Source organism: Salmo salar, chromosome 13 (genome assembly GCF_965601325.2).
Source record: "Salmo salar chromosome 13, fSalSal1, whole genome shotgun sequence".
Taxonomy (NCBI): Eukaryota; Metazoa; Chordata; class Actinopteri; order Salmoniformes; family Salmonidae; genus Salmo; species Salmo salar.
The window spans coordinates 67,307,664-67,332,500 of record NC_138303.1 but is presented as its reverse complement, the minus strand read 5'-3'; the positions used below and the strand labels follow the sequence as shown (position 1 = coordinate 67,332,500).

Sequence of the window (24,837 nt, the reverse complement as noted above, 5' to 3'; positions counted from 1 at the left end):
GGTATTACCATCAATGAATAGACTAAAAAGCATCATTTCGCAATGGGATTTTTTCTTCTCCCGGACAATTGGCCGGTGTAGATTTTTTTTATTAGCCTGTAATAGCCGGCTTTTGGCCAACGGAAACCTTGGTGTGTATACATGGTTGTTATAAATGGTGATTGGGTTGTTCTAATGTGTGTGTGTGTGTGTGTGTGTGTGTGTGTGTGTGTGTGTGTGTGTGTGCGCGCGCGTCTCTCTCACCTGGATGAGGATCTTCCCTAAGGAGACGAAGGGCGTGCTGAGCTCTGTGAGGAACAGGCAGCCGATGAAGTAATCGCCCTGGTCCCTCCTGAAGAACTGAAAGGCAAAGGGAGGGAGACGGCACACAGTTACAACAATCTAAAACAAGACCACGCACACACATAGAGATCCACACACCCACCCAAAATGGCCCTCGGTACTTTAGGCCTTGTAGGCAAATTGACTATCCCTAGGGCTGCACATACAAAAACAGAAGTCAGGACACAGCTCAATAACTCCAACAAGGCTACAAACCAACTTGGCCAACAGAGGACAAACCAGGCCCAGGGTCATGTTCATCAGGCAACAAACAGAAGAAAATGGACTGAAACTGGGAGGAACTACCTGGACTTTTCCAATAAGAAACACTCATATTTCGTGGCAAAAGGTTTCCGTTGCATGCAATAATGAACACGACCCAGACTTATGCCATAAGTCCAGACGTTAAGGTAAGGGAATAGTTCACAATGAGTAAATTAGTAAATGTATGGAGGAGCAGTGATGGAAGCTGCAGACAGGGAGGATGCCAAACAGAGGGCTCTGTGTGTGTTATGTGATGATGAATAAACCAGTAGTGTGTGGGGCCCAGACACCAGTTCTGCCATCTGCCCAATGGAAGAATGAACTGCAGCACAAACTGCTGCCATGTAACACTACACCTACCTACCCCCTGTACCTGCCTGCTGGACCCAGTGTGTGTGTGTTACCTGACTGTGTGGGAGGGGAACGAAGCAGGGAGTAGGAGAAGGGGAGGAGAAGAGGATCACAGCAGCTGGAGCCTGAATAATGGAGGTGTAGGGTAAGGTGATCTCATGTCACCATTGAAAGCCACTGAAAACTAAAGATGCCAGGTTTCCAATGCACTTGGCCTTCTCTCTACATGAAATGGACACCATTTTTTATTTTACCTTTATTAAAAACTGTTGCCGGAAAAACAAATCCCATTGCAAACTAATGCTTTTTATTAATTGATGGAAATACCAGTTGATGTAAATGCATTTGACCTTTCAGGCTTATCTGTATATAGGTTAGTTTGCATCATTTAGTGGAATTACTTTAGACTGTGTATTTTCGTTAGCCATCATGTATCTTATTTAACCAACAACTATCACACGCGCACAGCATTCAGAGTGGGATTTCTCCTGCAGCTGGAGTAAAACATGTGCTTTTAAGAGCCAATTAATTGCGCAACAATTCTAAATGCAACCACATGCTGAAAACTGTTTTGGTGCAACATTTTTCAAAACAGGTATTATTTTTTATTTCTCAATAGGTAATTAAAGCTAGACTCCTATTCAAGTGCAGGCAACAGGCTATCAGCACGTCACCCACCACTTTACAATGTGAGCTGGAGGCAGTATGCATTTCGAAAACATAGTTAATTTTTTTTTAAATCAGAATGTTTTATTTAATATTATGAGGAATGTCTTACTCTGCTTCAAAGTAACCTATTGGCAAAATCTGACCATGGGAGCTTGGACGCAATTATTACTTCATTGGCAGAGCGTGAGTTTCAAGTTTGGGGAAGCTTAGAATTTATCCTACCATTCTGTGTGCCAGTTATGCATTTCTCAAAATCATTGTCACGTGGTCAATCATAATGCGAGATCACCAGCCTCTGCCATAGGGACACATTGATACGTGATCCATTGGCGGCTAAAGAAATGAGAGCATGGAACAATGAGAGCATGGAACTCATAGCCTCTAGGCCAATGCAGGCCTAGAACTTCACATTGAGGATTATCGAGAGTGAGATTGTTGGAAAGATTTTTCAAATAGTATACTTTGAGAAATTATAGTTTTAATATCATTCACATTAGATGTTAACCCATACGAGTCTAAGTCCCTGAGGTTCTACTAAGCTATATGGAATTGCTTTAAAAAGGTTATACCAAGGATCATTAAGCTAATTGATTTTGAATTTTAAGACCCCTTGAAGTATAAAAAAATATGAACAAAAATGATTAGATAAATTATTTTTGGCCTTACTGTTATTAGCCCATACAAATGCATTGAATAACAGATTCACTACATGGAACATTATATAGTACAAAAAAATATCAAAAAGGTTGTTTTGAAGTGTTTCTTCTATATATAGCTGAGCGATATAAGATCAGGAAACACACACACACACTTTCCTTCACACATGTATTTAACCCCATTAAGACAAGTCTTCTGACACTTGTGGAGAAAACCATCATGTTCGTGAGAATCTCATCTTTCCATAGAGGGATCATATTAGTTGTAAAGGCCAAACTGTTTGGACGCTTCAGACGATTTTGTAAGGCCGATTTTCGGGATGTTTCATGGTCTGACAAACACCCCTCTAGCTCTGTCACCTTTCACCGCAGATGCGGAAGTGAAACATAGAAAAACAGATCTCTAGCTTAAATTTACGGATTCTCATGGGGATTTTTGTATTACGCTAATTAGATGTCCACGCTCCCCCAACATTATCAGGACAGAGAAAAACAGACATGCTCATTGCTCACATGGAGCAATCCAAACGAAAGACAAATCTCGTAAATGATGGTTATGAAATAAACCAAAGCTTGTTTCTCACAAGTGTAGCAGGTTGTAAACTCCGCAACCAATGTTTCCACTCCGAGAATGAGAACAGTAAATTACTAATTAATACATGCATTAACAGAAATTCATGTAACCAAATGACGGAGATGAAATGGTACATTTACAACTGCTGACATATGTAAATGAGGAATTGATAAAAAAATAAAAAAGGGCAAACAATTCACACAACGAAACAATGAATGTGAAAGAATTGGCAGGAGACAGACTCGCCACACACCCCTCCCCTTCTTCTTGTCTCAACATTTTAAATTCTACTCAAGACATTATCTTCACACTTATTTTTAGATGCTTTCCACTGACAGCCGCAACTCAATAATCAGTTAGGCCTATTGACACGAACGCTGCCCAAATTGCGGCCTAATGATCCTCGATTCTTTCTGGTGAAGTATTTTGAATAATGCATTTATTTATGTATAGACAGGAGTAATTATACACTTCCCTATTGGACCCACCACTATGCCATTTCTCTCCTGTTTTTTTGGTTGTCTTATCAACTTTCTGTCATTGTCCAGAAGCCAAAGGCACAATTCTAGTCATATTAGCAACCCATCCTAGTTGTTGCATCTTTAGATTCCCCCTCTTTCACAGTTCCTAACAGAGATTTTCATCTCTATCACATATGGAACCTCTATCTGGTGTGCTGTTTAGAATGGTGTTTTCCCGCGAATTGCATTTCGCCAAATGTTTGAAAATGACGTTTTATTGGCTGCTTCATTACATGAGTTGAATATTCTGTTAAGGTGCATTACCATAATGGAATTGTGATTTCTGTCATTCTGAGCACCATGGGTGGACGCCTTAATTGGTTATGCACCCAATGCATATGGGTCCGGTTAATTTCTCAAATGGGTGGTAAATTAAAATCTTCCCGGTCACTATCCTCCTTCCCCTCTATCCACCCTTCCCTCCCTCTCACTGTCAGGCAGCAGAATGGTCAGCAGGCAGCTGAATGGTCAGCAGGCAGCAGAATGGTCAGCAGGCAGCAGAATGGTCAGCAGGCAGCAGAATGGTCAGCAGGGCATCTCACCCCCCCCCCCCCCTCTCCCTCTCCGTTCTCTCACGAGAGTGATGGGCAGCATAATGGTCAGAAGGGCCATATCACTTCATCACTCTCCCCTCCTCTCTCTCATCAGTGACAGGCAGCAGAATGATCAGCAGGGCATCCAAAACCTGACAAGTTTTCCTGGTCAATAAGTACTGTGCCATTTCGGCACAGCCCAAGGTAGTGTGTGTGTGTTACTGACCAGGGTGACAGGCAGCAGGATGGTGAGCAGCGCGATGTGGTGGAGCACCAGCAGGAACTCACGGCGGACAAACGAGTTGACCGTGGTCAACGAGTGCTCCTTATACTCCTCGTGACCCTTGACCCGGAAGCGGTAGTAGTGGCTGAGGTACATGGCGTAGATATCGTATGTCATGTAGGGCACGCCATACCAGATGACAAAGTAGGTAGCCAGCCAGTACCTGAGGGAAAGGGAGGGTTCATTATTTCACACCATTATGCAATGAAAACAAGAGAGTTTCTTATTTGACGAGTTCAGTGAGTAGCTAAGTGGGCAAGGTCATGGGTTCAATTCATTCCCACTGGGATCACACACACATATACAGCGCATTCATTGTACTGTAAGTCACTTGAAATAAAAAAGTGTCAAGTGTTTGTGGCATACATTTTATAACATTACCTCTAGCTAAACGTGGGAATTAAAAAATGTGAAGGTGAAACGCATGACACACACACTCCCCCCCCCCAGTCCAATTTGCCCAGTTGATTACAGCACATTAGTTGTCACACACACACACACACACACACACACACACACACACACACACACACACACACACCCCGTGTTGCAATGTTACAGGCTGGCAGGCAAGTGGTAACTCATGCACTCTGGCTCTACACTGCGCTGTGGGGGTATTAAGCCCTGGGGTGGGGTGGGGGGGATTAGCAGAGCACTAATGCTGGGTTAGGTCAGAAGGTAGCCAGGGCATTGCACTGACTGCAGCTGGGCCAGGGTTGGAGGCTGCCCTGAGTCAGTGCAGTCTGACCTAACCCAGCATCAGTGCTCTGCATCAGACTATTAGCATTAGATATAATGCCAAGCAGCACTGGCCGAGCCAAGATAGAGATACAGGGATAAGGATGCTAAACTATGCTAGGTTATGCTATGCTAGGCACTGGCTGAGACAGGACAAGGACGCTAATCGAAAACGATGCTGTTAAAAGTCAACTGCCGCTTAGAACCAACTTCTCCTGGTTTATAACTGCCTGTGTGGCATCGATATGAGTCAGAAGTGTAAATAGGGCCTCCGAGTGGTGCAGTGGTCTAAGGCACTGAATCGCAGGGCTAGCTGTGCCACTAGAGATTCTGGGTTCGAGTCCAGGCTCTGTCGCGACCGGGAGACCCATGGGGCGGCACACAATTGGCCCAGCGTCGTCTGGGTTAGGGGAGGGTTTGGTCGGCAGGGATGTCCTTGTCACATCGTGCACTAGCGACTCCTGTGTCGGGCCGGGCGCAGTGCACGCTGACACGGTCGCCAGGTGTACGGTGTTTCCTCCATACATAGGATCATTTTGGTCATAAAGTTTTGTAAGGGAGCTCGTCATGAGTTACTGGATGGTTGGGTATGGATTACTTACATGGCTATTTTTGCAAATAAGGCCCAGAAACAACACATTGTGGTCCGCCCCCAGCTGCCATGTGAACACTTATTGTCAAGTCTGCAATGCACACACATTTCCCTCAGCAAATAGGAGTGAAAATGGGCTTCCATAAAGATGTACATACTTCCAACGCATTTCAACAATATGGCCAGATGGCCAATAATGGATTACATCCAACCGTCAAACCACTGGTGTTGGTGAGTACGTTAGCTAAGTAGATAGCTGGTGCTAGCTAGCTAATAGCTACTTTTGGTTATACAACATTTGATAGTGCTAGCGAGCCAGGCTAGCTATGATACTTGATGAAAGGGGAATGATACTGTAGCTAGCTAAATACATCAAGTGTAATGTAGCATGTCAGAGGAAGATGTGCTATGCTCACGTTAGCTAGCTACCTTGCTAACAACAGCTAACTGTAGCTCATTGGCATTTAGCGTCAATACAGGGCAGGCACTTGGATACTAGCTTGCTAATCATAGGATGTAGCCAGCTTGCGTTTAAAAACGTTTCAACTCAAACTGGCTAGCTAACGTTAGCCAACTCATTTCAACTCGGACAAAGATATGATAACTAACCCGGATTTGCAAAATTAGGTAGCTAGCATTCGGGGGCTTCGTCTGTTCACCCAAAACAACATACTGTTCTCAGTTTGTGTATTTTCTTGTGCAAAAATAAATGAAGGATAGTACTCGTCTACTACAAACACAGCTATGGCTCTGCCAGCAAATAGCAAATTGTATCAGCAAGCATTCAGCGACGTACACAGCTGGTTGCATAGTAATGGCGTCAGCGTCCCAGCCTGAATCTATTCTGTAGTTAGTCACTCTATTAGCATAAATGACTTCCAAACTAGAGACATACATTTCTCACTATATGTTTGAGTGACAATATTTTATTTCATTTAAAAGTCATTCCATTCACAGGCTACAAAAAAAACATGGTGTATTTTTTGTATTTTTTATTCCGCAATGTTGTGGTAACCCCTCCCATATCAGGAGCTGTTACAGAAGGCTGAGGCAGTGGCCACGCACACGTTCTGCTTCAGAGTAATGGGGAGACACTTGAATTAGGTTGGTCACATTTATGACTAGTTTCAGGAAACTAGGCGTATGTCGCATACTTCACAGGAGCAGGATTTGAACGTAAACATGCATTTTATTATCAAAATACTTTTTTTTGCAAAAATGCCTTCTAGAACATGTGCCTTAATAACAAACGTGTATTCCATCCATAAATACAAATAAAATTGTTAAAATTACAAGCCTAGTTGGTTTAGCCATGAAAAAAGACAAGAACCTTCCCACTAGCCATGATTGGCTGAGATAATGTATGGGCCCCCTTCCACTGTGCAAATGGACTACTCCTTGTCCTGAGTGAGTAATGCCATGCTGGCACGTGTCTCTTGTGAATTCGCTGTAAATCAGGATCTCTGATTGGCTATGTTCAACCGTGCATTTATATTTGGCTTCCATGACTGTATGGGTCGGATATAGGAGCCGTTTTTTAAACTCTGCATTGTTGGAAAAGGACCCGTACATAAGCATTTCACGGTTAAGATTTGTTTACACTGCAGGCTTAACGCAAAAATCTGTTTGGTTTTTAAAATCCGTTTTGGACTACAGACTGTCCAAATAGCAAGTCACAAGTGACCAAATCACATGTGTGTGTGATCAAACAGCAGCCATTTGCTGACATGGCTACGCTAGTTGTCATAGTAATGACGGGTGTACACGCAATGGTGTTGACTGATCTCGTGGTGGTGCTCGTGGTTCCTGTCACTCTGAAGTTATATAGCAAGCTAAGGTAGTTTGAAATGTGGCTTGAAATATCACATTTCATGTGTTTTTTGGCTGACCAGACTGCAGGAAAAATAACCAATTCGAAAATTCAAATAAATAGGATTGGAGTCATTACAAACTGCCAATGTGAACAACGCTTTAGTTTACACCTGTTATTTTTTTAAATTTTAGTATTTTTTTTTTGAAGGGGTGGATCAGCTTAATTACATTTACATTTTAGTCATTTAGCAGACGCTCTTATCCAGAGCGACTTACAGTAGTGAATGCATACATTTCATAAATTTTTTCCCCGTACTGGTCCCCCGTGGGAATCGAACCCACAACCCTGGCGTTGCAAACACCATGCTCTACCAACTGAGCCACACGGGACCACATTGCTGAAAGATTGTTGCTTCCATCAATGTAATTGTCTGCATCATTTCCAATGGCCCATATATTGTTTTGATATATTGTTTAGTATATATATATATAATATAGAGAGAGATATATAGATACATACACACACACACACACACACACACACAGAGATATATAGATATACACACACACACACACAGATATATAGATATAGATAGATATATACACACACACACTTTTTAAAGAATATACCTTTATTATTCCCCGCAAACCCTACCACCCTTACCCCAATAGGAGTAAACTCATCAACACTTAGGCTTCTACCTTCAGTTTATACATCTTATACACATTTTAAAGACAATCTATTTCACAAGTTATATTTTGTTTATTTTTAGTCCTTCCTCCATTTCTGATGTCCATCAGGTTTGAGTTCTACTTGTACCTGTGCTATTTCACAAACTTTCTGAACCAATATTCATTTTACAGACCCCGTATGTTTTACATTGGTTATCTTGTTATTAGTCCCACCCTTCAGCTCCATTCAACCCCTCCCATCTATCTCTCAACATCATCCATTTTGGATTTCTATTTGCCATATATTTTTCAACTGTGCTGTGATGAGTCACAAAAGTACTGAACCTTTCTATTCTCATAGCTTCTACAGATTGTAAATTAAAAAAACATTTAAAAATAATTATTATATTATTGATTGATTGACTATGGCTTTTCAAATCACCCAGTATTGCCATCTGCAGCGTTAGTTCTAGGCAAATGTTGCAATTCTTCAGCCACCTGTTACACCTGTTGTTTACGACATTTGATAAGGTGATTACTAATAAGACAGTACATACACGTGTTTAGTAATATGACCCTTCAATAAATGTCACTCAAACTCCTCGCTTTTGTACAGATGGGCTGAAAAGACCCTGTGTATTCTTCAAACATGTCAGGGAGCCAACTCCTGGCTACCCAAGCTATTTGCATTTAACTCCTTTATTTGTTTTTTGACTCTATGCACACTCACTACCAACACATACATGCATTCAGAAAGTATTCAGACATGCCAACACACACACACACACACACACACACACACACACCTTCTCTGTTTATCATCTATCCTGATGTCCTAGCCACTTTTATCCCTACCTATATGTACAGTTGAAGTCGGAAGTTTACATAAACTGAGTTTAAATGCATTTGGTGTTTCACAATTCCAGACATTTAATCCTAGTAAAAATTCCCTGTCTTAGGTCACTTAGGATCACCACTTTATTTTAGGAATGTGAAATGTCAGAATAATAGTAGAGAGAATTATTTATTTCAGCTTTTATTTCTTCTATCACATTCCCAGTGGGTCAGAAGTTTACATACACTCAATTAGTATTTGGTAGCATTGCCTTTAAATAGGTTTAACTTGGGTCAAACATTTTGGGTAGCCTCCCACAAGCTTCCCACAATAAGTTGGGTGAATTTTGGCCCAATCCTCCTGACAGAGCTGGTGTAACAGTCAGGTTTCTAGGCCTCCTTGCTCACACACGCCTTTTCAGTTCTGCCCACAAATCTTCTATAGGATTGAGGTCAGGGCTTTGTGATGGCCACTCCAATACCTTGACTTTGTTGTCCTTAAGCCATTTTGCCACAACTTTGGAAGTATGCTTGGGCTGCTTGTCCATTTGGAAGACCCATTTGCGACCAAGCTTCAACTTCCTGACTGATGTCTTGATGTTGCTTCAATATATCCACATCATTTTCCTGCCTCCTGATGCCATCTACTTTGTGAAGTGCACCAGTCCCTCCTGCAGCAAAGCACCCCCACAACATGATGCTGCCACCCCCATGCTTCACGGTTGGGATGGTGTTCTTCGGCTTGCAAGCCACCCCCTTTTACCTCCAAACATAACAATGGTCATTATGGCCAAACAGTTCTATTTTTGTTTCATCAGACCAGAGGACATTTCTCCAAAAAGTACGATCTTTGTCCCAATGTGCAGTTGCAAACCGTAGTCTGGCTTTTTTTATGGCGGTTTTGGAGCAGTAGCTTCTGCCTTGCTGAGCAGCCTTTCAGGTTATGTCGGTATAGGACTCGTTTTACTGTGGATATAGATACTTTTGTACCCGTTTCCTCCAGCATCTTCACAATGTCCTTTGCTGTTGTTCTGGGATTGATTTGCACTTTTCGCACCAAAGTACGTTCATCTCTAGGAGACAGAGCACGTCTCCTTCCTGAGCGGTATGACGGTCGCGTGGTCCCATGGTGTTTGTACAGATGAACGTGGTATCTTCAGGCATTTGGAAATTGCTCCCAAGGATGAATCAGACTTGTGGAGGTGTACAATTTATTTTCTGGGGTCTTGGCTGATTTCTTTTGATTTTCCCATGATGTCAAAAAAAGAGGCACCGAGTTTGAAGGTAGGCCTTGAAAAACATCCACATGTACACCTCCAATTGACTCAAATGATGCGAATTAGTCTATCAGAAGCTTCTAAAGCCATGACATCATTTTCTGGAATTTTCCAAGCCATTTAACGGCATAGTCAACTTAGTGTATGTAAACTTCTGACCCACTGGAATTGTGATACAGTGCATTAAGTGAAATAATCTGTCTGTTAACAATTGTTGGAAAACTTACTTGTGTCATGCACAAAGTAGATGTCCTAACCGATCTGCCAAAGGGATCGTCAATGTCTGCATTTAAAAAAAGAATCTACCAATAGATGTCCTTCTTTGCAAGGTATTGGAAAGCCTCCCTTGTATGTGGTTGAATCTGTGTTTGAAATTCACTGTTCGACTTAGGGACCTTACAGATAATTGTATTTGTGGGGGTAAAGAGATGAGGTAGTCATTCAAAAATCATGTTAAAACACCATTATTGCACAGAGTGAGTCCATGCAATTTATGTGACTTGTTAAGCAATTTCCACTCCTGAACTTATTTGTCATAAAGGGATTGAATACTTATTGACTCAAGACATTTAATATTTTTTATTTGTCAATATTTTAAAAACATAATTCCACTTTAACATTATGGGGTATTAATTGTGTGTAGGCCAGTGACACAAAAATTCAGGCTAACACAATTGTAGAAAAAGTCAAGGGATGTGAATACATTCTAAAGGCACTGTACCTCACACATACTATACTGACACTCCAACACACACATATTGACGCCACACACACACCGTTTCTACTGTCTATTATCCATCTTGACTGCCTGGTCACTTTTACCCCTACTTACATGTACATATTACCTCAACTACCTCGTACCCCTGCACATTTACTCTGTACTGGTACTCCTTGAATATAGCCTTGTTATTGTATTGTGTTACCATTTATTTAGCAAATGTTTCTTAACTCTGCATTGTTGGGAAAGGGCTCGTAAGTAAGCATTTCACTGTAAAGTCTACACCTTTTGTATTTGGCACCTGTGACAAATAAAATTTGATAGTTTGATTAATTTATGTATTCATTCGGGTTCACAGTGTGGACTGAACAGAGGTCACCGTACCGAATGGTTTGGTACGAATGTTTACCGTTACAACTAATATTTGCACATTGTTATATTAGCATAACACTGCTTCCACATTATTATGCGAAGTATGGTTTATTCTACATAGAACTGTTACACTTTAAAGTTACCAAAACACTTTAGTTTAGAATATCTACATAAATTCAGCAATTGCACTAGTCTCAAATGACTCTTTAGGCTACTGACCGATGCAAAGCTTCCTCCTGAGTGGTATGAGAAGAGTGCCATCCTCCTGCATCTCACATCTGCTTGTAGTTATTGAACTCTGCCTGCTGGAACCAAGGGTTGAGGCAAACTCTGTCATATCCAGGATGGAGTGTCATGCACTTCACCTCCCTGCCATGTAACTGCACCATTCTATAACCTGTAATACATTACATAGATGGAAGGGAACTTCATCACCCACTTGACTTGAAGACAGAACCACACCCAGAGAGCTGAGCATGTCAGTGTGTGCTTAGACAGCCAAATCCTTAGATTAGGGCAAATAGACTAATAGAATGCCATTCTAGTTCTGGTTAGACAGCTGAAGTTGTGCTCTACACACAACTGATTTTTATTTGCTAGGTAAGTGTAGGCATACTGGTCTTTATAGACATCAATATGATAGTTACAGCATAAAAATGTGTCTTCGTAACAAACACACTGATACATTTTTAGTTGACATATGGATCTACACTCAAGCTAGGCGATGTTTGTGCCATCGCCACATGTAGCCTACACCTGTAGGGATATTAGTTCTGGGATTTGTCCTCCGGGAAAGATCTAACAGCGGACATAAGGAGAGACGAGACAAAACTAGCCAGTTATAGAACATTGTGATGTAGGACAGCTGAGCATTCAACTCACAGTTGACACGGTTTCAATGGTAACATATATTTACATTACATGATGAAACGTTAAAACTAAGTTGCAAGCTACTTTCATAGCAAGGTGTTGTAGAACAAGTGTCTTATGAAAACACATTCCAGACACTGGCTCCTGCCATAACTGATTTGACAAAAATATCAGCTAGATAAGATAGCGTGGTGATATCTTTAGCTGGCTATGCTAGCTAGCTGCTGTCAGCTTGGCTAAACACAAGGTCAGTGCAGGCTTTAGCTGAATTAGCTGACTCGTCATTCTCAAGATGGTCAGCTGAGTACACGACCTGGTAATCCATCTGGCTCTGGGGACTTGTGAATGTTAACCTATTTAAAAAGGTCTTACTCACATTGGGGGTACGGAGAGCATGATTACACAGTCATCTAGAACAGCTGGTGCTCTCACGCATGGTTCAGTGTTGCTTGCCTCGAAGCGAGCATAGAAAGCATTTAGCTCGTCTGGTAGGCTTGCGTCACTGGGCAGCTCGCGGCTGGGTTTCCCTTTGTAATCCGTGATAGTTTGCAAGCCCTGCAACATCCAACGAGCATCAGAGCCGGTGAAGTAGGATTCGAGCTTACTCCAGTATTGACGCATTGCCTGTTTGATGGCGTCGGAAGTCATAGGGGGTTTTCTTATAAGTGTCCGGATTAGAGTCCCGCTCCTTGAATGCCGCAGCTCTAGCCTTTAGGTCAGTGAGGATACTTCCTGTAATCCATGGCTTATGGTTGTGATATGTATGTATGACGTCATCGATGCACTTATTAATGAAGCCGGTGACTAATGTGGTAAACGCTTCAATGCCATCAGATGAGTCCCAGAACATATTCCAGTCTGTGCTAGCAACACAGTCCTGTAGTTTAGCATCAGCTTTTTAATTGACCACTGGTACTTTCTGTTTAGGTTTTAGCTTGTAATCAGGAGGATAGATTTATGGTCAGATTTGCCAAAAGAGAACTTTGTATGAGTCTCTGTGTGGATTAAAGATGATCTAGAGTTTTGCCTCTAGTTGCACAGGTGGCACGCTGGTAGAAATGAGGTAAAATGTATTTCAGTTTTCCTGCATTAAAATAACTTTCCGCTACGTGGTATATAGACCACTATGAAAAATATAAATGAAAACTCTTGGTAAATAGTATGTTCTACAGCTTATCATGAGATATTCTAACTCAGGCGAGCAGAACCTTGAGACTTCTTTAATATTAGAGATTGCGCACCAGCTGTTAACTTCATTAGGGTAGGGGGCACTATTTTCACCTCCGGATGAAAAGCGTGCCCAAAGTAAACTGCCTGCTACTCAGGCCCAGAAGCTAGGATATGCATATAATTGGTCGATTTGGATAGAAAACTAAAGTTTCTAAAACTGTTAAAATAATGTCTGTGAGTATAACAGAACTGAAATGGCAGGCTGAAACCTGAGGAAAATCCATCCAGGAAGTGCCATTACTTTGAAATGGCTGTTTTTCCAATGAATGCCTATCCACCATTTAAAGGGACAGGACCCAGATTCCGTTCCCTATGGCTTCCACTTGTTGTGAAGAGTCTTTAGACATTGTTTCAGGCTTTTATTCTGAAAAATGAGGGAGAATGACAACATCGAGGGAGTGGACCCTGGGATGTCCTCAGAGCAGGTTCCTGCGCACGACCGAGAGCACGCCTTTCTTGTTTTCCTTTTATATTGACGAAGCTTTTGTCCGGTTGAAATATTATCGATTATTTAGGCTAAAAACAACCTGAGGATTGATAAAACATTGTTTGACATGTTTCTACGAACTTTACGGATACTATTTGGAATTTTCGTCTGCCTCTTGTGACCGCATTTGAGCCATTGAATTACTGAACAAAACGCGCCGACAAAATGGAGGTTTTTGGATATAAAGAGGGACTTTATCGAACAAAACGAACATTTGTGTGACATGGAGTCTTGTGAGTGCAACCATATGAAGATCAAAGGTAAGTGATTCATTTTATTGCTATTTCTGACTTTCCGTGACTAATCTACTTGGCTGGTAACTGTACGTAATGTTTTGTGTGCTGAGCGCTGTCCTCAGATAATCGCATGGTTTGCTTTCGCCGTAAAGCCTTTTTGAAATCTGACACGGCGGCTGGATTAACAAGAATTGAGTATTTTTCAATTTCGCGCTCTGCAATTTCACTGGATGTTGGCCAGGTGGGACGCTACCGTCCCACACCCCCTAGAGAGGTTAAGACACATACCACCCAAGGTAGAGCCTGTGTGAGTTCACTCAACAACTGATAGGGGGCGGCAATTAAGCCCACTATACTCTCTGTGGAAAACCGAGGTGATTTGTTCAGACCACAACTAACCGTTGTCATTAGGTTTGGCCAGATGATAAGAGAGGGAGGTCAGGGGTGTGTTCAATAGGCACTTGTCCAATAAGAAGCTCTTGCTTTTGTGGTCCTGAAACTGCTTGCATGAAGCATTTCCATTGTAGCGTTAAAAAAAAAACTATGCAGACAGAAAGAAAACATGACTTCTTCGGCCGCATTGATTGGGCCACCCGAGTCAAGGAACTCGACCCGTCTGTTACTGGCTGACCTACCTGTCAGTCATGATGTTACCGCTGCACGCCAACACGACGATGACTCCTGCCGTGGTGGCCATGACGGCATGGACGGAGGACACCAGCCTGAGAAAGAGAAGGATAAGAAATGTTTCAAAATAGAAAGTTACACATTTTAGGAGAAGCTTTAGGTTCACTACCGTAATTACATTTACATTACATTTACATTTAAGTCATTTAGCAGACGCTCTTATCCAGAGCGACTTACAAATTAATTAATTAATTAATTAACAGCTTGTTCATTAAATCAAATTGTATTGGTCACATGCAGATGTTAATGCGAGTGTAGCGAAATGCTTATGCTTCTATTTCCGACAAGTAATCTAACAAATTCACAACGACCACATTATACACACACAAATGTAAAGGGAAGAATAAGAATATGTACATATAAATATATGGATGAGCGATGGCCATACGGCTTAGGCAAGATGGTATAGAATACAGTATATACATATGAGATGAGTAATGTAGTATATGTAGACATTATTAAAGTGGCTTATTTAAAGTGACTAGTGATACCTTTATTAAAACCATTTATTAAAGTAGCCAGAGATTTGAGTCAGTATGTTGGCAGCAGACACTCAATGTTAGTAATGGCTGTTTAACAGTGATGACCTTGAGACTGAAAAACAGCTGTCTCTCGGTCCCAGTTGGATGATAGCGGGGTGAACAGGCAGTGGCTCGGGCGGTTGTTGTCCTTGATGATCTTTTTGGCCTTCCTGTGACATCGGGTGCTGTAGGTGTCCTGGAGGGCAGGTAGTTTGCCCCCGGTGATGCATTGCGTAGACAACACCAACACTACCCTAAAGAGAGCCTTGCGGTTGAAGGCCGTGCAGTTGCCGTACCAGGCGGTGATACAGCCCGACAGGATGCTCACGATTGTGCATCTGTAAAAGTTTGTGAGTGTTTTAGGTGACAAGCCAAATTTCTTCAGCCTCCTGAGGATGAAGAGGTGCTGTTGCGCTCTCTTCACCTCGCTGTCTGAGTGGGTTGACCATTTCAATTTGTCCGTGATGTGTACGCAGAGGCACTTAAAACTTTCCACTACTGTCCCGTCGATGTGGATAGGGGGGTGCTCCCTCTGCCGTTTCCTGAAGTCCACGATCATCTCCTTTGTTTTGTTGACGTTGAATGAGAGGTTATTTTCCTGACACCACACTCCGAGGGCCCTCACCTCCTCCCTGTAGGCCATCTTGTCGTTGTTGGTAATCAAGCCTACCACTGTAGTGTCGTCTGCAAACTTTATGATTGAGTTGGAGGCGTGCATGGCCACGCAGTCATGGGTGAAAAGGGAGTACAGGAGAGGGCTGAGAACGCACCCTTGTGGGGCCCCTGTGTTGAGGATCAGCGGGGTGGAGATGTTGTTTCCTACCTTCACCATCTGGGGACGGCTCGTCAGAAAGTCCAGGACCCAGTTGCACAGGGTGGGGTCGATACCCAGAGTCTCGAGCTTAATGACGAGTTTGGAGAGTACTATGGTGTTAAATGCTGAGCTGTAGTCAATGAACAGCATTCTTACATAGGTATTCCTCTTGTCCAGATGGGATAGGGCAGTGTGCAAGCGATTGCGTCATCTGTGGACCTATTGGGGCGGTAAGCAAATTGGAGTGGGTCTAGGGTATCAGGTATGGTGGAGGTGATATGATCCTTGACTAGTCTCTCAAAGCACTTCATGATGATAGAAGTGAGTGCTACGGGGCGATAGTCATTTAGTTCAGTTACCTTAGCTTTCTTGGGAGCAAGAACAATGGTGGCCATCTTGAAGCATGTGGGGACAGTAGCATGGCATAGGGATTGATTGAATATGTCTGTAAACACACCAGCCAGCTGGTCTGCGCATGCTCTGAGGACGCGGCTAGGGATGCCGTCTGGGCCGGCAGCCTTGCGAGGGTTAACACGTTATAATTACGTTGGCCACGGAGAAGGAGAGCCCACAGGCTTTGGTTGCGGGTCATGTCAGTTGCACTTTACTGTCCTCAAAGCGAGCAAAGTTGCTTAATTTGTCTGGGAACAAGATGTCCGCAACGGTGCTGGTTTTTGTTTTTGAATCTGTGATTGACTGTAGACCCTGCCACATACGTCTCGTGTTTGAGCCGTTGAATTGCGACTCTACTTTCTCTCGATACTGACGCTTTGCTTGTTTGATTTCCTTGTGGAGGGAATAACTACACTGTTTGTATTCGGTCATGTTTCCAGTCGCCTTGCCATTATTAAAAGCGGTGGTTAGCGCTTTCAGTTTTGCGTGAATGTTGCCATCAATCCACGGTTTCTGGTTAGGGAAGGTTTCAATAGTCACAGTGGGTACAACATCACCGATGAACTTGCTAATAAACCCACTCATCGAGTCAGCATATACATCAATGTTATTGTCTGAGGCTACCCGGAACATCTCCCAGTCCACTTGATCGAAGCAATCTTGAAGCATGGAATCCGATTGGTCAGACCAGCATTGGATAGACCTGAGTAAGGGCATTTCCTGTTTTAGTTTCTGCCTATAGGATGGGGGTAACAAAATGGAGTCATGGTCAGATTTGCCGAAGGGAGGGCGGGGAGGGCTTTGTATGCATCGCGGAAGTTAGAGTAGCAATGGTCCAGAATGGTACTCGCTGATGTCAAGCATTTGATATGCTGATAGAATTCAGGAAGCCTTGTTCTCAGATTAGTGTTATTAAAATCCTGAGCTACAACAAATTCAGCCTCAGGATACAGTCGCAGTCGGAAGTTTACATACACTTAGGTAGAAGTCATTAAGTCGATTTTCAACCACTCCACAAATTTCTTGTTAAAAAACTATAGTTTTGGCAAGTCTGTTAGGACATCTACTTTGTGCATGACACAAGTAATTTTTCCAACAATTGTTTACAGACAGATTATTTCACTTATAATTCCCTGTATCACAATTTCAGTGGGTCAGAAGTTGACTGTGCCTTTAAACAGATTGGAAAATTCCAGAAAATTATGGCATGGCTTTAGAAGCTTCTGATAGGCTAATTGACAGTCAATTGGAGGTGTACCTGTGGATGTATTCCAAATGGACAATGACCCCAAACATACTTCCAAAGTTGTTGGAAAATGGCTTAAGGACAACAAAGTCAAGGTATTGGAGTGGCCATCACAAAGCCCTGACCTCAATCCCATAGAAAATTTGTGGGCAGAACTGAAAAAGCGTGTGCGAGCAAGGAGGCCAAATTTCACCCAAATTATTGTGGGAAGCTTGTGGAAGGCTACCTGAAACATTTGACCCAAGTTAAACAATTTAAAGGCAATGCTACCAAATACTAATTGAGTGCATGTAAACTTCTGACCCACTGGGAATGTGATGAAAGAAATAAAAGCTGAAATAAAAAAAATCTCTACTATTATTCTGATATTTCACATTCTTAAAATAAAGTGGTGATCCTAACTGACCTAAAACCGTGAATTTTTACTAGGATTAAATGTCCAGTGAATATACACGGCTGTGACTATAATCAAATATAATTCTCTTGGGAGATAATGCAGTCAGCATTTGATTGTAAGGAATTGTAGGTCAGTTGAACAAAAGGACTTGAGGTCCTGTTTTATGATTACACCATGAGTCTAATCATAAGGCATACACCCTCGCCTTCTAAGTCTGACCAGTAGGCCGCTCCATCTGCCTCTCCTGCGCCGACTGCGTTGATTTGGGTCGGCCTCTGGGATCAGATCCCATGTCCGAACAAAGGATACGCTTCGGGAAAGTTGTATTCCTGGTCATAATGTTGGTAAGTTGACCTATCTTTTATATCCAATAGTTCTTCCTGGCTGTACACTTGAGATTTTCTGGGCTAACAATGTGAGAAATAATACATTAAAAAAACAAATTACTGCATAGTTTCCTAAGGACCTGAAGCGAGGTGACCATCTCTGTTGGCGACATCTTGCCATCTCATGAATACAAGTTAACAGAAACAGTATTTACAGTACTTACAGGCAATAGTCAATTGAAAAGCTGTCAACTTTGCCAATGTATGTTAGATTCCGATGAGACAAGCAAATCATAGGGAGAACAGCATCCTCATACTCTCCGTTTTCTAAAGTAAGGATGTCACTACACAAGTTGCAAATGGACAGAGTATAATTTTTCTTCAGGGAAATTAAGGATGTAAGCATTTTACCCAGGGTAGCCTATTCCACATCCTGCCTCACAAGCAATTGTGGCAGGCTAATAGATAAGCACCCATTTCATCAGTTTACTGTTCAATTTGGTATTACCTTTGGTCTTGGTCTGCAAACTTCTATTAACTATATTTGAGAGGTGCAATTCGCATAAGAGAATGGAATACTCCGTTTCACTTCTCCCTTTCATTCGGGGCCTGCCTTTATTGAAAACATTTGCGCCCCATATCTGTAATGTGGGATGTTATGCAAAATGTCAACGATTGGATCATCTTCACAGAGGTTGCAATAATACCCAATTATGTGTTTTTCCACACAGGAAAGGAATATAAAACGTTTAAAAACAGATTTCTTTTTCTTTTTTATAGTCAGCATTTGAAAATACATATTTCTGAAAGCTAATGGGAGCTCTGCTTTAACCAGGGTTGTGGTTAAAAATAATATTATGAGTCAGTCAATTCAGTTAGGGAAACTGAATGCATTCAACTGAAATGTGTCTTCAGTTGGAATTCAGGAAGTGAACTGAAATTCCAATTAATCATAAAGAGGCATTTACTTTTAAATTACTTCTGAAAAAACTGAAAAGGAGACGCTATATACACTGCTCAAAAAAAAATGAAGGGAACACTTAAACACAATGTAACTCCAAGTCAATCACACTTCTGTGAAATCAAACTGTCCACTTAGGAAGCAACACTGATTGACAAATTTCACATGCTGTTGTGCAAATGGAATAGACAACAGGTGGAAATTATAGGCAATTAGCAAGACACCCCCAATAAAGGAGTGGTTCTGCAGGTGTTGACCACAGACCACTTCTCAGTTCCATGCTACCTGGCTGATGTTTTGGTCACTTTTGAATGCTGGCGGTGCTTTCACTCTAGTGGTAGCATGAGACGGAGTCTACAACCCACACAAGTGGCTCAGGTAGTGCAGCTCATCCAGGATAGCACATCAATGTGAGCTGTGGCAAGAAGGTTTGCTGTGTCTGTCAGCGTAGTGTCCAGAGCATGGAGGCGCTACCAGGAGACAGGCCAGTACATCAGGAGACGTGGAGGAGGCCGTAGGAGGGCAACAACCCAGCAGCAGGACCGCTACCTCCGCCTTTGTGCAAGGAGGAGCAGGAGGAGCACTGCCAGAGCCCTGCAAAATGACCTCCAGCAGGCCACAAATGTGCATGTGTCTGCTCAAACGGTCAGAAACAGACTCCATGAGGGTGGTATGAGGGCCCGACGTCCACAGGTGGGGGTTGTGCTTACAGCCCAACACCGTGCAGGACGTTTGGCATTTGCCAGAGAACACCAAGATTGGCAAATTAGCCACTGGCGCCCTGTGCTCTTCACAGATGAAAGCAGGTTCACACTGAGCACATGTGACAGACGTGACAGAGTCTGGAGACGCCGTGGAGAACGTTCTGCAGCCTGCAACATCCTCCAGCATGACCGGTTTGGCGGTGGGTCAGTCATGGTGTGGGGTGGCATTTCTTTGGGGGGCCGCACAGCCCTCCATGTGCTCGCCAGAGGTAGCCTGACTGCCATTAGGTACCGAGATGAGATCCTCAGACCCCTTGTGAGACCATATGCTGGTGCGGTTGGCCCTGGGTTCCTCCTAATGCAAGACAATGTTAGACCTCATGTGGCTGGAGTGTGTCAGCAGTTCCTGCAAGAGGAAGGCATTGATGCTATGGACTGGCCTGCCCGTTCCCCAGACCTGAATCCAATTGAGCACATCTGGAACATCATGTCTCGCTCCATCCACCAACGCCACGTTGCACCACAGACTGTCTAGGAGTTGGCGGATGCTTTAGTCCAGGTCTGGGAGGAGATCCCTCAGGAGACCATCCGCCACCTCATCAGGAGCATGCCCAGGCGTTGTAGGAAGGTCATACAGGCACGTGGAGGCCACACACACTACTGAGCCTCATTTTGACTTGTTTTAAGGACATTACATCGAAGATGGATCAGCCTGTAGTGTGGTTTTCCACTTTAATTTTGAGTGTGACTCCAAATCCAGACCTCCATGGGTTGATAAATTGGATTTACATTGATTATTTTTGTGTGATTTTGTTGTCAGCACATTCAACTATGTAAAGAAAAAAGTATTTAATAAGATTATTTCATTCATTCATTCAGATCTAGGATGTGTTATTTTAGTGTTCCCTTAGTTTTTTTGAGCAGTGTATTTCAAACGGTTTTCCAATTTTTAAAATTGTACATTTAAATGAATTGGGTGACCTTAATTCAAAGAGACCCCAACCCTGTCTCTCTTTTGACCCAAGCTAAACCAGCACATCGTTTCTTAAGAGGACATCGATTGGACCGGTTACTTTCTAGACTGTCCAAGTGCCCCCCTATTGGAGCAGCTCTAGACTTAATCCTTATAGTGAAGGAAATAAAATGCTAGTAAAACATAGCGACATTCAGTTTGGACTCCAGGCCAATTCAATGGGAACATAATGGACATGTGACTGACAGGCACTGCAGAGACTTGATATGGATCGCCCATCACAAATCTAACCACCATTCATTCTGCACAGATTCAAGGACCATAACACCAAATAATTATATTTCATATGGCCTGCGACCAAAATGGCACCACTATGGGCCCTGGTAAAAAGTAGTACACTAAAGGGAATAGGGTGCTATTTTAGACACAACCAATGAGTTCGCCTTTAAAATGTGGACGAAGGGATTGTTCAACCAGGCACTCAACTTCCGGCTTAGTTTGACAGATCTTGGCATCTCTGGCAATATGCAGCTTTGAAATCACAGAAATCTCATTCCTTCACCCTTACCACAGCCACTCGCTATTCACGCCCTTTATGAATCGCTCAATTTCGAAATGATTAAAGGTGATTGTATTTAGCAGTACAGTAGTCTCACTTCAGGCTAGGTCAAAGGAGGGTGAAGGCACACAGAGCCATTTCCTGTTGAGACCTGCTGCTCCGGAGGCTCGCACCCTTCCCCACAGACCTTTGTTTCATATTGCAGTTTTAATAGGCCGATCATTTCTTTCCTATGGACAATAAAGTATCTATCTAGTATTTATTAGTGTTGTCACAAAACCAGAATTATGACTTCGATACCATCACGATACCACGGCAAAAAAAATAAGGCATATTAGCCTAAGTCACAGAATGGCACTTGACCCAGACAGAAACTCAACTACTGCTCTGTTCAATCATTGGGCATCTTTTGAGCTCAATATCATTAAAAAGAATTACGTCAACATTTTACAAAGACAGCAATGTATGCATTAATGAATCAATTTGACTTTGGTAAAAACAACTACATAAATGGTAATCCTTTATTTGAATGGTAACTCTATTGCTCAACTGGGTAAATCAAAATGTAGCTTAGGCCTACCCACAATACACAGGTGAATGCATATTCAATGGGAGTGTGTGCATGCATGCATATTGAGCTTGTTTGGCTGATTTCATAGGGCTGCAGATGACAAACAAACAATCTGTTTCCCTTCCATGAGACTTATTTTACTGTACTGATCAAAAACATTTGCATAGAAGTAGATTTAAAAAAAATGTATGCCGTCTCTAACCGGTAATGATGTCATTCACTAGGCGGCCCGCCTGAGCAGTCAGTTCCCTGAGGCAATAGGTCATCTTTGGGAGAGACATAAGTTCATGAATAAAGTTTGGTGGCAATCAGCTTTGAAATCAGCATATTGTGTGTTAAGGTTAACATATTATCACAAAGTACTAGTCTAGTGAATTGATGTCAGCTTTAGCTGTCAGCTAGCAAGGAAAATAAGCTTACAAAGCTGAAAGCTACCGGTTATTTCTTGCATTGTAAAGTGTTCTCGCTCGTATGGAATTCTTTTTACGAACAGTAATTAACAGTTTCAACATTTCTTCATGCTGCGTTATTCAAGTGTGTTGACTTCTGTGCAGCATGGCGTCCGCATGCGTCCCATCCAAAAAAAGTTTAATATATTATGACATTTTGTGAGGTTTTGGTCTTCAGCAAGGGTTTTTTCGGCTGTTGATGCACACAACATTTTTAACTGAGGCTAGCCGAAGATTGGTAGCCAAAGTCTACGCCCCTTGTCGGTGATTGATCAACAGTAGGGATTCTTCAATGAACTGTTTGTCGTTATTCAACGAGAGACTAGTTTTCATGCACATTTTTTAAAAGAGAAATACTGCACCAAACATCTTCGTTAGTGATTGAGACCTCGGCAAAAAGGTAAAAATGAATTAAAGATTTGAGTAATCTTAGATTAAATCTGACTACTTTGAGGAAGTGTATATTACTGGCTACGGTGTCTCAAGAGGGACAAACAGTACAATTGCCGCTTTTTTTCTCATTTCATGTGAAGGTCTTTTAACCTGTTGGGGCTAGGGGGCAGTATTTGCACGGCCGGATAAAAAAAACGTACCCAATTTAAACTGGTTACTACTCTTGCCCAGAAATGAGAATATGCATATAATTAGTAGATTTGGATAGAAAACACTCTAAAGTTTCTAAAACTGTTTGAATGGTGTCTGTGAGTATAACAGAACTCATATGGCAGGCCAAAACCTGAGAAGATTCTATACAGGAAGTGCCCTGTCTGACAATTTGTTCTCCTTCTGTGGCATCTCTATCGAAAATACAGCATCTCTGCTGTAACGTGACATTTTCTAAGGCTTCCATTGGCTCTCAGAAGGCGCCAGAAAGTGGAATGACGTCTCTCCTGTCTCTGGGTGAAAAACAGAAGGAGCTTTTGTGAGTGGTCAGGCTGGGAACAGTGACACTGCAGATGCGCGTTCATGAGAATTCTAATTTTTTTCCTTTCAGCCTTTGAATGAATACAACGTCGCCGGTTGGAATATTATCGCTATTTTACGAGAAAAATAGCATAAAAATTGATTTTAAACAGCGTTTGACATGCTTCGAAGTACGGTAATGGAATATTTTGTAGTTTTTTTGTCACGAAATGCGCTCGCGCGTCACCCTTCGGATACTGACCTGAACGCACGAACAAAACGGAGATATTTGAATATAACTATGGATTATTTGGAACCAAAACAACATTTGTTGTTGAAGTAGAAGTCCTGGGAGTGCATTCTGATGAAGAACAGCAAAGGTAATCCAATTTTTCTTATAGTAAATCTGAGTTTGGTGAGGGCCAAACTTGGTGGGTGTCAAATTAGCTAGCAGTGATGGCCGGGCTATGTACTCAGAATATTGCAAAATGTGCTTTCGCCGAAAAGCTATTTTAAAATCTGACACCGCGATTGCATAAAGGAGTTCTGCATCTATAATTCTTAAAATAATTATGTATTTTGTGAACGTTAATCGTGAGTAATTTAGTAAATTCACCGGAAGTGTTCGGTGGGTATGCTAGTTCTGAACATCACATGCTAATGTAAAAAGCTGGTTTTTGATATAAATATTAACTTGATTGAACAAAACATGCATGTATTGTATAACATAATGTCCTAGGAGTGTCATCTGATGAAGATCATCAAAGGTTAGTGCTGCATTTAGCTGTAGTTTTGGTTTTTGTGACATATATGCTTGCTTTGAAAATGGCTGTGTGATTATTTTTGGCAGGGTACTCTCTTGACATAATCTAATGTTTTGCTTTCGCTGTAAAGCCTTTTTGAAATCGGACAATGTGGTTAGATAAAGGAGAGTCTTGTCTTTAAAATGGTGTAAAATAGTCATATGTTTGAGAAATTGAAGTTATAGCATTTGAGGTATTTGTATTTTGCGCCACCTTGCCCGCAAACATCCCACCTTGCCCAGGGAGGTTAAAGCTGCAATATGTATCTTTTTGGGAGACAAGACCAAATTCACAGAAATTAGTCACTCATTGAGAGTAAGTTTAAAAAAAGTGGTAGATCTGTTCTGTGTGCTCTTTCGATGGTTCCTGTTCTTAAGTTTTTTGTTTTAGCATCTTTTACTTTCGGTTACAATATTTTTGGTTTTGGAAAATATATTTAACAGCAGTTTACAGTGCATTTGGAAAGTATTCAGACCACTTTACTTTTTCCCACAATGTTACATTACATCCTTATTCTAAA

General features: G+C 42.0%; 1 protein-coding gene across 1 annotated transcript in view; it reads right to left on the bottom strand.

The window, feature by feature from the left end:
* The window catches only part of LOC106567575 (ceramide synthase), a 62,392-nt gene that overhangs the window by 19,173 nt on the left and 18,382 nt on the right, over positions 1 to 24,837 (bottom strand). The window contains exons 2-4 of the mRNA XM_014137053.3: positions 14,646 to 14,732; positions 4,116 to 4,335; positions 244 to 339 (exon numbers count right to left, since the gene is read on the bottom strand). Coding sequence (XP_013992528.1) covers positions 244 to 339; positions 4,116 to 4,335; positions 14,646 to 14,732 — 403 coding nt within the window. The remainder of the gene's footprint in view (positions 1 to 243; positions 340 to 4,115; positions 4,336 to 14,645; positions 14,733 to 24,837) is intronic.